General features: G+C 41.8%; 1 protein-coding gene across 10 annotated transcripts in view; it reads right to left on the minus strand.

Annotated features, from left to right (window-relative positions):
• Window positions 1–5752: 5752 nt before the first annotated feature.
• Window positions 5753–12199, minus strand: part of ELMO1 (engulfment and cell motility 1) — a 335189-nt gene continuing 328742 nt past the window's right edge. For all 10 annotated transcript variants that reach the window (XM_079302630.1, XM_079302632.1, XM_079302629.1 and 7 more), the window contains one exon: window positions 5753–7070. In XM_079302630.1, the coding sequence (XP_079158756.1) occupies window positions 6870–7070 (201 nt within the window). In that variant the 3' untranslated portion in view covers window positions 5753–6869. The remainder of the gene's footprint in view (window positions 7071–12199) is intronic.

Here is a 12199-nt window from a genome sequence, read left to right on the forward strand (position 1 = left end):
GAGAAGCTGAAGGCTCAGAAGTGGTTTTATGAAGCGTTCTGTTGAGGATTGGGTAAAAGTCCTCACTGAAGGAAAAACTGGCTGGAAACATTCTCAGAAGCTGGAGGAGACACCCACACACCAGCCCATTTTAATGCCTCAGTATTCAATGGACCTCAGACTGTCCTGGAATGAAGAGAACCAAGCGTGTGAGATGAAGGTTTATGTGAAAACCAGCTTGGCTGGATTGTACTTGGACTATTTCGGATAAACAAAAGGTTGGACACATGTAAGGTATCACTGCATGCTCCCTGGACCGAGGACTGAAAGGGGCTTTGAGAAATGTCAGAGACTGACAGAGGGTATCGTGAGTGAAGGAACATGTGCAGGGGGACCCTTTGTGGGTGGAAAACACCCGGAATAATTCTACTGGTGTTCTTTAAATGTCATACTCCTGGCAAACAAATATTTCACGTTTCTCTGCTGCATCTCCAAGCCTTTTCGAATGCAGGCTTCTGCTGCCTGATGGGGGTGGGGTTGGGGGGGGAAGCGGGAAGCTATGCCCTGGGAAAACCTTGTGGATGAGCCATTTTCCTCTGGGAAAGGTGCAAGCAGTCAGCAGCTTTGCACAGTGTACTGTGCCCACATCCTTACTGTCCTCATTTTAAGCATATATAGAAAACTTGTTTTGAAGCCTGGCAGATTCCTACATGGCTGTTCGTGACTTCTTCAAAAACTACCCTGACAAAACAAACTCCCTTGTTAATTGTCAGAGAATGAAGTCCCGCAGGCTCAGCTTCCCACATGTGCATGAACTGCTGGTGGGACAGCAAAGATCTCCAGGGTGCCTTTGTCCCTTGGGGAAGGTAGGTGGGAAGGGGATATTAAACCTAAGGCATTTCAAGAGAAACCAAGAAGATACAGACACACCTCATAAAAAATGCTGCCTCTTATTAAACAAAAGACAGCCAGCCTCCCTCTTCTTCACAATAACCAAGAGGAATCCCAAAACATAATCAGTTTAACTTAACATGTTGCTGACAAGATTAAAGTAAACTCATGAAGTTTCATCAAGGGAAAATTTAACTGTAGCACTCAATCAGGCTGCAAAATCCTCTAATGGCAACTGAAATAATGTCATTCAAGACAGATCCTTAAATGTCACAGGAAAAAAAGCCAGCCCTTGGCTTCATCCCTTGGCAAAATCTTATCTTCCCTCCCTTCTTCTACGTGCACTGCTGTCTTGCGGCCATACCTTCCCTGGGTTGAAACTGTAGTACACACAGCACTGGGTTCCCCAGCCTTGTGGCTGCCCCACAGGCCACATCTTATAGGAAATATAAAACAAGAAGAAAATAGGATGGGTTTGGAAGAGCCTCCCAACATGGCTCTTCCAAGACAGCATAATACTACAACAGCTGCTGTTCTCAACATAGCACCTCCACTGAGGTGCCTCCAGTAAAATTGAGAAACTCTGTTGAAAAAACACATCAGTTCAGAGAACTCTTCTACTTCCAACACCAATCTCTCAAATGGAGAGGGCTTATGAGATGTTTACTTTGCTCTATGTGTGTCCCTGCAAGCTAAGCATCACTAGACAGCTCTCCTCTTCAGTGATGTTCAAGGTCTCCTAGCAAGAAGCAAAAATAAAGTGTAAATATATGTCACTAAATGAGTTTGAAATGGTTTTCTGTACTTTTTGACCTTGCCCTCAGGAGGCTGCTGTAGGACAGCACTCCCTGACTCAGCACTTGGAAATCACCTTACTATCAAAATTCATGGCTCTCTCAATATCCATTTTATGCCTAGTCTTGCCCTAAAAACTTGTGCTGTTAATGCCACTCTCCTCTCGTTTTCGCCTGATTTCACTCAGAAAGAATTCTTATTTCAATTCTTTAACCAGTGTTTTAGGTCCCAAAGATGCATGAAGCAGCTGGAGTGATGTTGAATAATCAATCTCTTGCAGTGACCAGAGGTACACAATCAAATTACACATCAGACTGAAAAATCATTATTTGCACAGCCCCTGAGCTTGTAGCAAAATCTGTACCAGGTAAAAATTGCCTTCCTGCTCACACAGGCCGTTTACCTAGCTTGGTCCATGAGCACTTACCTAAATTTAGGTGTCTGTTTATCAAACTGAAATCAAGTATCTTTTGCTGCATAGGTAAGTGCTTTGTTAATCAGGGAATTTGCTTAAGCCATGTGGATGATCAATATACAAACATAATTATTATCTAGGGAGAGAGGGAGAACTGAGCAAGTCTCATCCTGATTTATCCAGCTGTGGGGAAAGCAATGGCAGCCCAGCCAACAATGTGATAAAGAAAATCTGTCCTATGAATGTCTTCCAGAGTTTGAAGAGATTTTACCTTTACCTCCCTGAGGGTGCTTTAAGGGGAAGGACTGTCATACACATAGTATTCCAGACAGCTAAGATATCTCCAGGTCAGTAAAGGCTGGATTTATTTAATTTTTTTTAACTCTGAAGAAGAATGGAGCAAGAAGGGACCAAGAAGGGAGAAAATCTCACACTTGCTCCTTAGATGAATGACTTTCACATGACAGTGAAGCTAATTCCATTTACTTGTCAGTGAAGTAGCAAAAAAAGAGAGAAGGGGAGAGATGGCAGTACAAGAGTGTCCTCCTGCTCCTAACATCTTTCTTGCTGCTTATTGCTCAGGATTAGTAGCTTGAATCACTATAGAGCTGGATGCATCAGAAGTATCTCTGATCACTGAGTCTGACGTAATGACAAACAACCAAAGAGCAGATACATTCAGGGACATTTCATGCCTATGCTCCTCTCTCCATCTTCTGAGATGAGCATGTTTCTTTTCTTCTTTCATCCCTCCATCTTTTGAGAGCTGGCCAGAGGCTGTGGTATTGTAGCTAGTGGCCTACAGGGTAACTGAGGGATGCAGGGCTCCCTTGCAGCTCAGCTGTCTGCTAGAGAAGACAGAAAGTTGTTCTGGGCAGTGGATTCCACCAGGTTTCCAAGCAGACCTTCACATTCTCCTTGACGTGACATTGATGACAAGCACCCTAGGCAAGAAAAATGCAATTCTGGGTAGAACATGAAGACACAAGAGTATTTCACAAATGAAGTGATCAGGATCTGGCACTGTGATTTTGAAACCCAAGAGACTTGCCTTTTGGCATGGGGATTATATTTCTTCATCTAAGATTTAATGAAAGAGTTCTCTTTACTGAAAAAAGAACTGCTTCTGAAAAATGGTAATTAAAGCCCTATTTCTCTGACATATAGCTTGCTTTGTACAGGATTACTTAGAATTGCTGTTCTTCTCCTTGTCCTTACAAGTAGAGCAAGCAGTTGACTTAGGAAGATACATATTTTTCTTCATTTAAGTTTTCTGTTAAAAGAATATATTAACTTTCAAAAACAAAGTAATTTCCAAAAGAGGAGCTAAAATTAGACTGATTTTTTTTTGTTTTTTTTTTGTTTTGTTTTTTTTGTTCTCTCTCCCCTTTATGCCTTCTACAAGTAATTACCCACTTAATGTTTTGAAATTATTCAAGAAACTTCAATAGCAGTTCTTTTTCCTGCTGCATCTCATTGAATGTGAAGATTTAAAAGCTTCTCTAGAACACAACAGCATGAGCAAATGAATTTGCCATTTTCATTCTCGCTTTCTCTTTTTTTAAAGAATAGGAAGCAGTGGGATATTTCTTCATCATTTAACTTTTTTTTTGTTTTAAACTTCATAATGACCAAGTGAGCCTGTATGACAGCTCCAGAAACTGAAGGCAGGATTCTTCTCTGCACCACAGCCTTTCAGGTTGCTGTAGGAGTGCTGCTAAAATAGCTGGAAGGGCTATTACGCCAACGCATCTCTTGAGCCTCTTTTCTTATGACAGGGTGGCGGATACAAATTTAGCATTCCTGCTCATGTGACCATCCCACACTGTGCATAACACATACAAACATCCAGTCAGGATGTCTTCCAAAGAGCCAGGCCATGTGGGAAGCTGGGGATCCTGCAAAGTAGGGCTGCAGGAAGCAGTGAGATAGAGCCACAGAGCAGTGCTGTATTATTCATCTGGCCCTGGACCTGGATCCTCCTAGTCAGACTGCATCCACCCTGTGGGGCCCCAGGGCAGGACAGAGGGTAATGGGCTGTGTCACCTCCTGTGAAAGGAGAGAGCTCCCAGGCATTCATGCTCAAGAGCCCCACACTGACTGAGTGGTGTTGATGTGCCTCAGTGTCATGTGGATGGGCACGAGGTAAAAACAGAGGGCTGGGTTGCCAGCTATCCTCCCACCAACTCCCCATGGTTCTTGGGTGGAATTAGGGGCACTCACCTTAGTGGTGGAGGCAAGTCAAACCTTTATCTCCTGCTCAAGTTGTTCCCTGGAGGAGAGGTTTTGTTTGCACCTCTCTGATTGTCAAGCAGATGTCTGCCTGCTAAGACCACAGCATTGAAGTACCATTGAGCTGGCAGTGTGATTGGCTCTTACAGCTCAGGAGTTTCTTAGGTGTTCCTTCTGCCAGGAAAGCAATACCCATCTGAAGCACCAAGCCTGAAATCTGGAAGCAAAAAGCAAATCCAGCTGAATCAGGGCAATTAAAACAACTCAAGCTCTCTGTTCTGCTCCAAGCTTTATCTGCATGAAGGTAAGAGGCAGCATCAGCATCTTGTAAAGAAACATGTTACTACCTCCATCCCTCACTCCCAGGACCCCTCAAAAATCCCCTATGACAGGCAGTGTCTTTGCCTCCACTATTTCCTGACCATAGCTACCGTTGCTATAGTCTGACAAAGCTCTGAAGAATAAACCATCTCAAATTCACTCAACTCATGTTGTAGATCTCTGTTCTCATTAACACTGAACCTTTTTCTCAGGCCACACTTCATCATAACTTCCCCCTCCAGAGTTTAACCCAGTCTGTCTACTTACTTTTCATCCATTACCACCAAAACCAACTTATATCTTCTGTTACATTAAGGCATTCATAAAATACTGCAAGCACAGCTTCAGGAAGGCACCTTCGTTGAGACTTTGATGCTTGCATTCATATAATGTTCCCATTATCTTCCTTTTTGCTGCACCTACAGGACATCATTTCTCTCCTCAACTGGTGTGAGGCCAGTCAGGGCGTTTTCCCCAGAGCCATCTGGATGGAGCAAAAGTCACCTCAGTTGAGAATTTCTATGACTGTCAGAACTGGAACTACCTTCTGGGTTTCTCACTAGCATGATTTCTGATAAAACCCCTTCACTGTCTTTATCAGCTGGGTCTGAGCAGGACAGAAATTTACACTGATAAACATCTGTATTCAGCCTGTGCAGTGGGAGGGAAAGAGCTGACAGGTTCCACTAGACTCAGAATTTTGCAGTTGAACGAAATCCTAGAAAAACGAGGATGAAGGTAATCCATCCTGCAAACCTCAAACCTTCCTAATACCAATCTGCTGCAGCCATAAATGCTCTCAATGGAGAAAATGGAAATACAGGAAAACAGTTACTTCAGCAAACAAAGGAAAGGCAACAGCCTTGAAATGACCATGAGCACATCAGTATTCTGGGATTTTGGATTTTACAAAGGCCCTTCTCACAGGAAGGCTCATGTAACTATGGCGATGGAGATCTCTGGATGCATTTCATCCTTGTCACCACTAACAGACAAGTAAGTTAAATCAGATGCAGATAAGAAAGACATTCCCACTCCTCTTTTCACTAAATAGTTCAGAATTGCTAAGAACCATAAGGAATAAAAGACAACTTCAGAAGAAAAACCAAGTCCCAAGAATCATCACAACTCAGATTTTTATTCAACAGTGAAGTTGAAGGGAATAGTGTTTTTTTCCCTTCAGGGCAAATGTTCCAAATGGAAATTAAGTAAAAATATTGTTCCCCAAAAGTACTCACAATGAATTTAGTTTTAATTAAATATATTTGTTTGGCAAAATAAAATAAAAATATTAGAACCCGTACAAAAAAAATCCCTTGCAAATTTCTAACACTGTAGCAATGACAATGATGTAAACCGGGATGTTTGGTAGTTGTAATTAATTTTTGAAAATTACTGTTAAACTTTGGGCCAAGGAAATAAAAATCACTTCAAATAGCAAAAAGCCAATTTCAGAGGCAACTGAGGTTTAGGGAACGCTACAGGAATGGGATACACTAGTGGCTTCATACACGGTTTGTGTGAGTGATCTGCTAGTGTGGGGCTATTGTAAGAGCTGGGAGGAAAAGTAGTTAAAAGCTGTTGCAGCATTGCAGCGTATGGTACAGCAAAAAACTACAGACTTTCTGCTCTGGGAGCCAATCAGTTGGGTGAAGGCTGGAGGCAGTAGTTGAGATGACGGTGGAGAGAATAATGACAGAGACAGATGGTGCAAGCACTGGGAAGCAGTTAACGAATTTCATCATCACATTGGATTCAGTGGTGAGAAGACTCTTGTAAGTCTGCTTACAGTAGCTGCTTTTCCTCCCTACCTCCCTCCTCCTTCCAGTTAAAGCCTCTGCCCTGCCAAGAGGTTTTCACAGGCATGCAGTTTGGTAACAACGTCCTTTAGTTAAGAATGTCTTTCCAGTATTAAAAGCATAAAAAAAATCCTCAGGAGGGTGCTTCTTAATGGCAGTCTTTGCCTTAAGCAAGGCCAATGCCCCACAATTACAAGTTAATTAAAGCAATGTGAATTTGGATGAGAAATGGGGAAGATGGGAATGGGGAAGAACAGAATGCAGGGAACATGGGAGGAATGCAAATGTTTCTACATCCTTCCCCAAAGCAAAAATCCAAGGTGCTAAAGTGGGTTTCTTTTCTTCCTCACGCTCTTCTTTTTTTTTATTTTTTTTATTTTCAATATCTCTCCAGTTATAATGTATTTCCAGTTTCAGAGCAAGTTTCAGTGACTGACTCAGTTACAGTCATAAACAAAGTCATAGTTGCTGGGCTCCTTTGGGATAGGTGGGGGAGCATCTGGGATTTGTATATTTTCCAAGTCAAGGAGGCGTAGCTTTATCTCCATGCTGAGCAGCGTGTCTAGGTCGTTCCGCGTTAGGTCACTCAACATATCCTTCCCAAGGAGGGCGTTCAAACCATCAGTCCATACACAATACTGAAGGAAAAGGATAAAAACCATCATTAATAGACTTTACACACACAAACTCCTTGTCTGGTCTGGTCCTCTACATTTACTGCTCCTATGGGGACTTAAAAGAGACCTAAAATTAAGTTAATGCATTTTATCAGCTGATATCATGAGGAAAGGCTTTCACTGAGCTGCTCAGAAAATAGAAAAAAATTCCATAAAATGAGAAGAAATTACAGTGTTCAGTTGTTAGACAATTCAGCACCTCCTCCAAACGTCTTGTTGAATGCTCTTCTGCAAATACTGGAGAAGGAAACTAACTTAGGACAATGAACCTCTGGAGAAATCTTCTTCACTCCTCTAATTCTCCTTCTCCAGCACCTATTAAAAGAGCCTGATTATCTTACACTAAGTAAACTTTTAATTCCAAGAGAGTTAATTTAGGTGAACTAAATCCCACCCCCAAATCCTTCTTGACTCTTAGTGTAAAAAATTCTGCACTATCTGCTTTTATCATTATTTGCTTTCCTATACATGAAATTGTTAGTTGATAGTCTCACATATTTATGCCTACTTACCACTATTTTACACCAAAATAACATAGCATTATTATTTTAGAATAATAATATTGTGAAAACTACAGTTATTTAATGCTATGTCCTTCATGAAAATTAAATGCCAAGATGCTTGGATGTAATACTAAATGCTGTAAATGCTGAACTGGCCTCTTAAAACCTTTTCCTTACTGTTAGCTTTTTCCTAACAGGAGATGCCATCTTTCCCAACAGCTGACAGCTTGTGATAAACGTGGGCTGAATAACCATTTAAAATCAGCAACAAATTTGAGGGAGATTGGTAATCTAGAGTCAACTTCTCTTGAATAAGTCACTTTCATTTATTACTGTATGCCATTTATTCAACTATAAGCAGAAGTACTCAAATGCCGTCATTTAAAAATAAAGATTTCAATCGTGAACTTGTGTCCTAGTTTGCAGGAGAAAAGTTAAATCAACTGTAACTGCATTTTTATATCTTACAAATATTTCTGCTGGATTTCATGCCAAAAAAAAGTTTTTTTAAATTTAGCTGACCATTTGCTACATGATGCTGGTGCGTTTAAAGATACCCATGGTTGACTTTATCCCACAGCAGAAATGAGGATTATTTTTAAGGAAGAGCAAGAAGCCCCCACTCTTCACCCAGAGAGAGGGCATGTTTCAAAAATAGGATGGCTTAGCTCACTTCAGCATCCAAAGTAAATCCAACCCACTTAAGTCAGTAACAAAACAGTAGCAGAGGGAGCTTTTTCACCCAGGGTGTGGGCAAGCCAAGCTGCAGCTTGAAAATGAGATCAGCTATATAAAAGAGACTTTAGAGTTCAGGTTGTCCTGCTGAAACGTACTAGATAAACAATTTAGCCTGCCTATTATAGGCTGTCAAAGTGTGCTACTGAAGACTTCTAAAGCATGCCATTTTTTTGGAGTGAATGAAGAATATCAGGAAAAAAATTAAGCTATTCTAGAAAAATAAGCATATTTGAACAGACTATAATCTTTTATGATTTACTTGAAATCTTTCTTTGGGAGAGTTTTCCCTGAATTCATTGTGAAGAAAGGAACAGAAAAGCAAAAGGCTTTTCTCAGGTTACAGGAGAGCAGAGAATCTTTCAACAGATGCAGCCCGTGATATAAATGGTCCATCACCTGCGCAGTGAGTGTGGCCAGCTCTTCCTCTGGGGAGGAATCCCAGAGAAACAGAAAGCAGAACTGCAGTTCTCTTCCAGATATAACTCACTCAGGGCCCACAGAAACCAAATTCTGGCCACAACTCTGATGACTGCAATGGCCTGGAAAAGAGGCTTCCTCTCTAATCTCCATATTGGCAAATGCACCTAATTAAACTCCTGCACATGTTGAACACAGAGACATCCTAATGAGATGCTGGAAAAACAGAGACATTAATTCAGGAGCTTTTTTCTTTTCAATATGCAAAAGAGACTAAGAGCCACTGAAAAATTAATTTAAGAGATTCATTTTCATAAAAATCCAATGAAACTATATTATGGCTTCCCTCATCAGTTTCTCTGTCAAAAATCAAGGATAAGATTAATCCACCTATTTTGCTGTGTAGGTGAAACCACTTATTAGTATTTAAATGAAAAACAAATACAATGGAGTGACCTCAGTACTGAATCCTCTGGCTAGCAGTAAGCTCCAACAGATGACTAAGGTAATTCACAAATTTAAGTGTGCTAGAATGAGGTCCAAATTTCAATGATACTGGTTCAGTAATGTGATTTTATCAAAGAATTACCTTGGGAGACAAGAACTATTAAGGTAGCACAGGCTTCATCCATCTTGATGCAGCCCTGAGCAACCTGATCTGAGCTCATTGCTGATCAGCTTTGAGCAGGAGGTTGGGCTCAGGACACCTCCAGGGTTCCTTGCAGCCAGAATTATCCTATGAGCCTCATTCAATTTTTCTTTTTAGGACACTCAACTATCACATTTCAGCCCCACTTTACAATTCCTAGGGCCGCAAAAGTACATAAAAAAAGCCCTGCAAGTCTAGTCTGAAATTGTCATGTACCAACATCATTCCTGGTACTTCACACAAAACTTTCAGAATCTTGAGATGTCACCACCAAATCTCCCAAAAAGACAATGCTGCTAAACTAGCACTTCTATCAACAGGCACCTCAACTATTTTGATGAAGAGTGTGGTGGTTTGTATAAATTTCTGGAAACAGTTCCCTGTCAGGACCTGGGCAGCCTTCTTTGAACCTATTAAGGATGAATCAGTGTCTGATTTTTAATATTGACACATTGTTACACCAATGAGAAGGTTTATGCGCCTTTGTGAATCACATATGTAAAGATGAAAAATCCCTGGGAATCTCTCTTTCATTTCCGGCCTCTCAGAAGGTAACTAGTCTGGCTGGGGCCAGGCCTGGGGCTGCGGAGGGGAGGCCCTTTGGCCACTGAGATCCTGGCTGCTTCCCCCTTGCCCCCAGCGTGGCAGAAATGCTGCCGTTGCTAACACCCTGGAAGCAGCTCCCTGGAAGCAGCTCCGGGCAGGCCCAGCCTGCCAGGATGTCTACACGGCCTGGGCGAGAGACAGCCGGGGCCCCCAATAGGCAGGCGGAGTCCCGCTTGGCGTTAAGATCCTAGCCCCGCCTTGGCGCAGCCAGGGGCCCGTGGCAAGGCTGAACACCTGGCCGATACTAAAACCTGCCCTGCTGCCGGTCTGCCGGGCCCCTCCAGGACAGCAGCTCTGGGCGGCCTGGCCCGCCCTGCCGGCGCGCCCGCAAGGCCTGGGGGAGGGACAGCCAGGCCCCTTCCCAGCAAGGTTGAGCCCCTGCTATCTTGGCCTAGCCCCCAATGCAATTTGAAATACTCCACCCCAACTGCTCCAGCCACTGCCCAGCAAGATATTAACTCTTTCACTGCCCAGCATGAGACGAAGACACTTTGTTCTCTCTCCTGAGTGAAAGAAAAGGACCAAGACGAAGATACACACAGAAACAGCATGAAAACACTGAGGCCAGACAAAAGGAAGAAGTCATGGTCCCAGATGGAAGGGACTGATGGAGATGCCTCACTCTTGGACTGAAATTTCTCTTTTTTAAGCTGTGGAAAAGAGACTTTTGTTTCCCTGTAACTCATAGAAATGCATTATGGGCTGGATGAAATTCTAACTGTACATATGAGCAGAGGCATTTGTACTAAAGTGAGGTATTGAAATGGCTATGATCCCATACGTTTGAATAAAGAGAAGACCCCTGCTGCCCCACAGGGAAGAGAAGAAGAAAGACCTCTGTTTTCAAAGATGAAGAGGGCTTTTGTTCAAACTGTTATAATCCTTAAAGTGTGCCTTATAAGTTGATATGGTCCTCAGTAATGCTTGTGGGAAGACTGTTAGTCGAGGAAGGAATTTTTACACAGTGATCAGATTTTTGGGAGGCTGATTGACTGTGACATCGAGGCCACAAGAAAAGTGTTTTCTTGTTGAAAAAATCTCCATAGACTGAAAAGAAGTCTCTTCTCCCAGGTAAATTGGTGAAAGACTATTTTTAGAGATGGTGAACTGACTGGTTGGTTTTCTGTCTGTTGTCAGTGTGAAAGAAAAGAAGGTGTGGGGGAAGAAGTGTTCTAAAAGTTTTATTCTGAGTTTTATTCTTTTTTTTCTTATAGTTTCTAATAATAAAGTTTTTCCTTGTACCCTTTAAACTTTGAGCCTGTTTTCCCTTCCTCCTAATCCTATCTCACAGCAGGAAATGAGTAAATAATTCTAGTGGGTGCACGGTGATTTAGCCAACTCTAAACCCGGGACAAAGAGTCACATGCTACTTGCCTTTTGTTGTGGGTGTTTCCTCTGAATACTTATAATTTCTACTTTAATCACAACTCACTCTTCTGCAGGCCATGGAAAAAATACAGAGGAAGTGAGATGTCCTTTTAAAAACTTCCATTTGGGAACTGTCAAGTGGCAGAAGTGACTGTTGCCTCTGGCCAATTTTTTTACATATTAATTTGTTTCAAAGAAGCTGCTTGATACCAGAAAGGAAAATGAAGACAAAAGGTGTGTTAACACAATCGTGAGCAATTGCGTTAGTGCATCTCACTGTTACTGTCTGTGAGTGGGATGCAGTAGCAGCTTTTAAACATTTGAACCATTAAAATTCACTTCTAGTTGTGGGATATATTTGAGATACAGTGGCTGAAAAAATTGTTGGTTTTCATGACCATTTGTGCTTATGAGCTGAAACAGTCTGGAATTCAGTTTCTGGAGAATTTACATCAGAAATCATTGAACCTATGTTCAGCTCAGAGGATGAAGACAACCAACCATGTCTTGCTTAGAACTACAGCTCTAGTGGCACATTGTGCCTGGGATACTATTGGTCCTTCATCTTACATGAAAACTGGCCAGCCAATACTTCTCTTGAAAATTACACTTAAATATTAATCCACAGAAAGACCCAAATGGGCATAATGGTATTTCCTCTCCTAAAATTAACATTTAGTTGAAGGTTTTAGTACAGGACAACAAATGTTGAAGTGGCATAACAAATACACTTCACTTGTAAAGCAATTTCATGCAATTTTTTAACACTCCATTTTAAATCAATGTTCTGTAGTTCATCATCCTAGCAC

Source organism: Erithacus rubecula, assembly GCF_903797595.1.
Source record: "Erithacus rubecula genome assembly, chromosome: 3".
NCBI classification, from domain to species: domain Eukaryota; kingdom Metazoa; phylum Chordata; class Aves; order Passeriformes; family Muscicapidae; genus Erithacus; species Erithacus rubecula.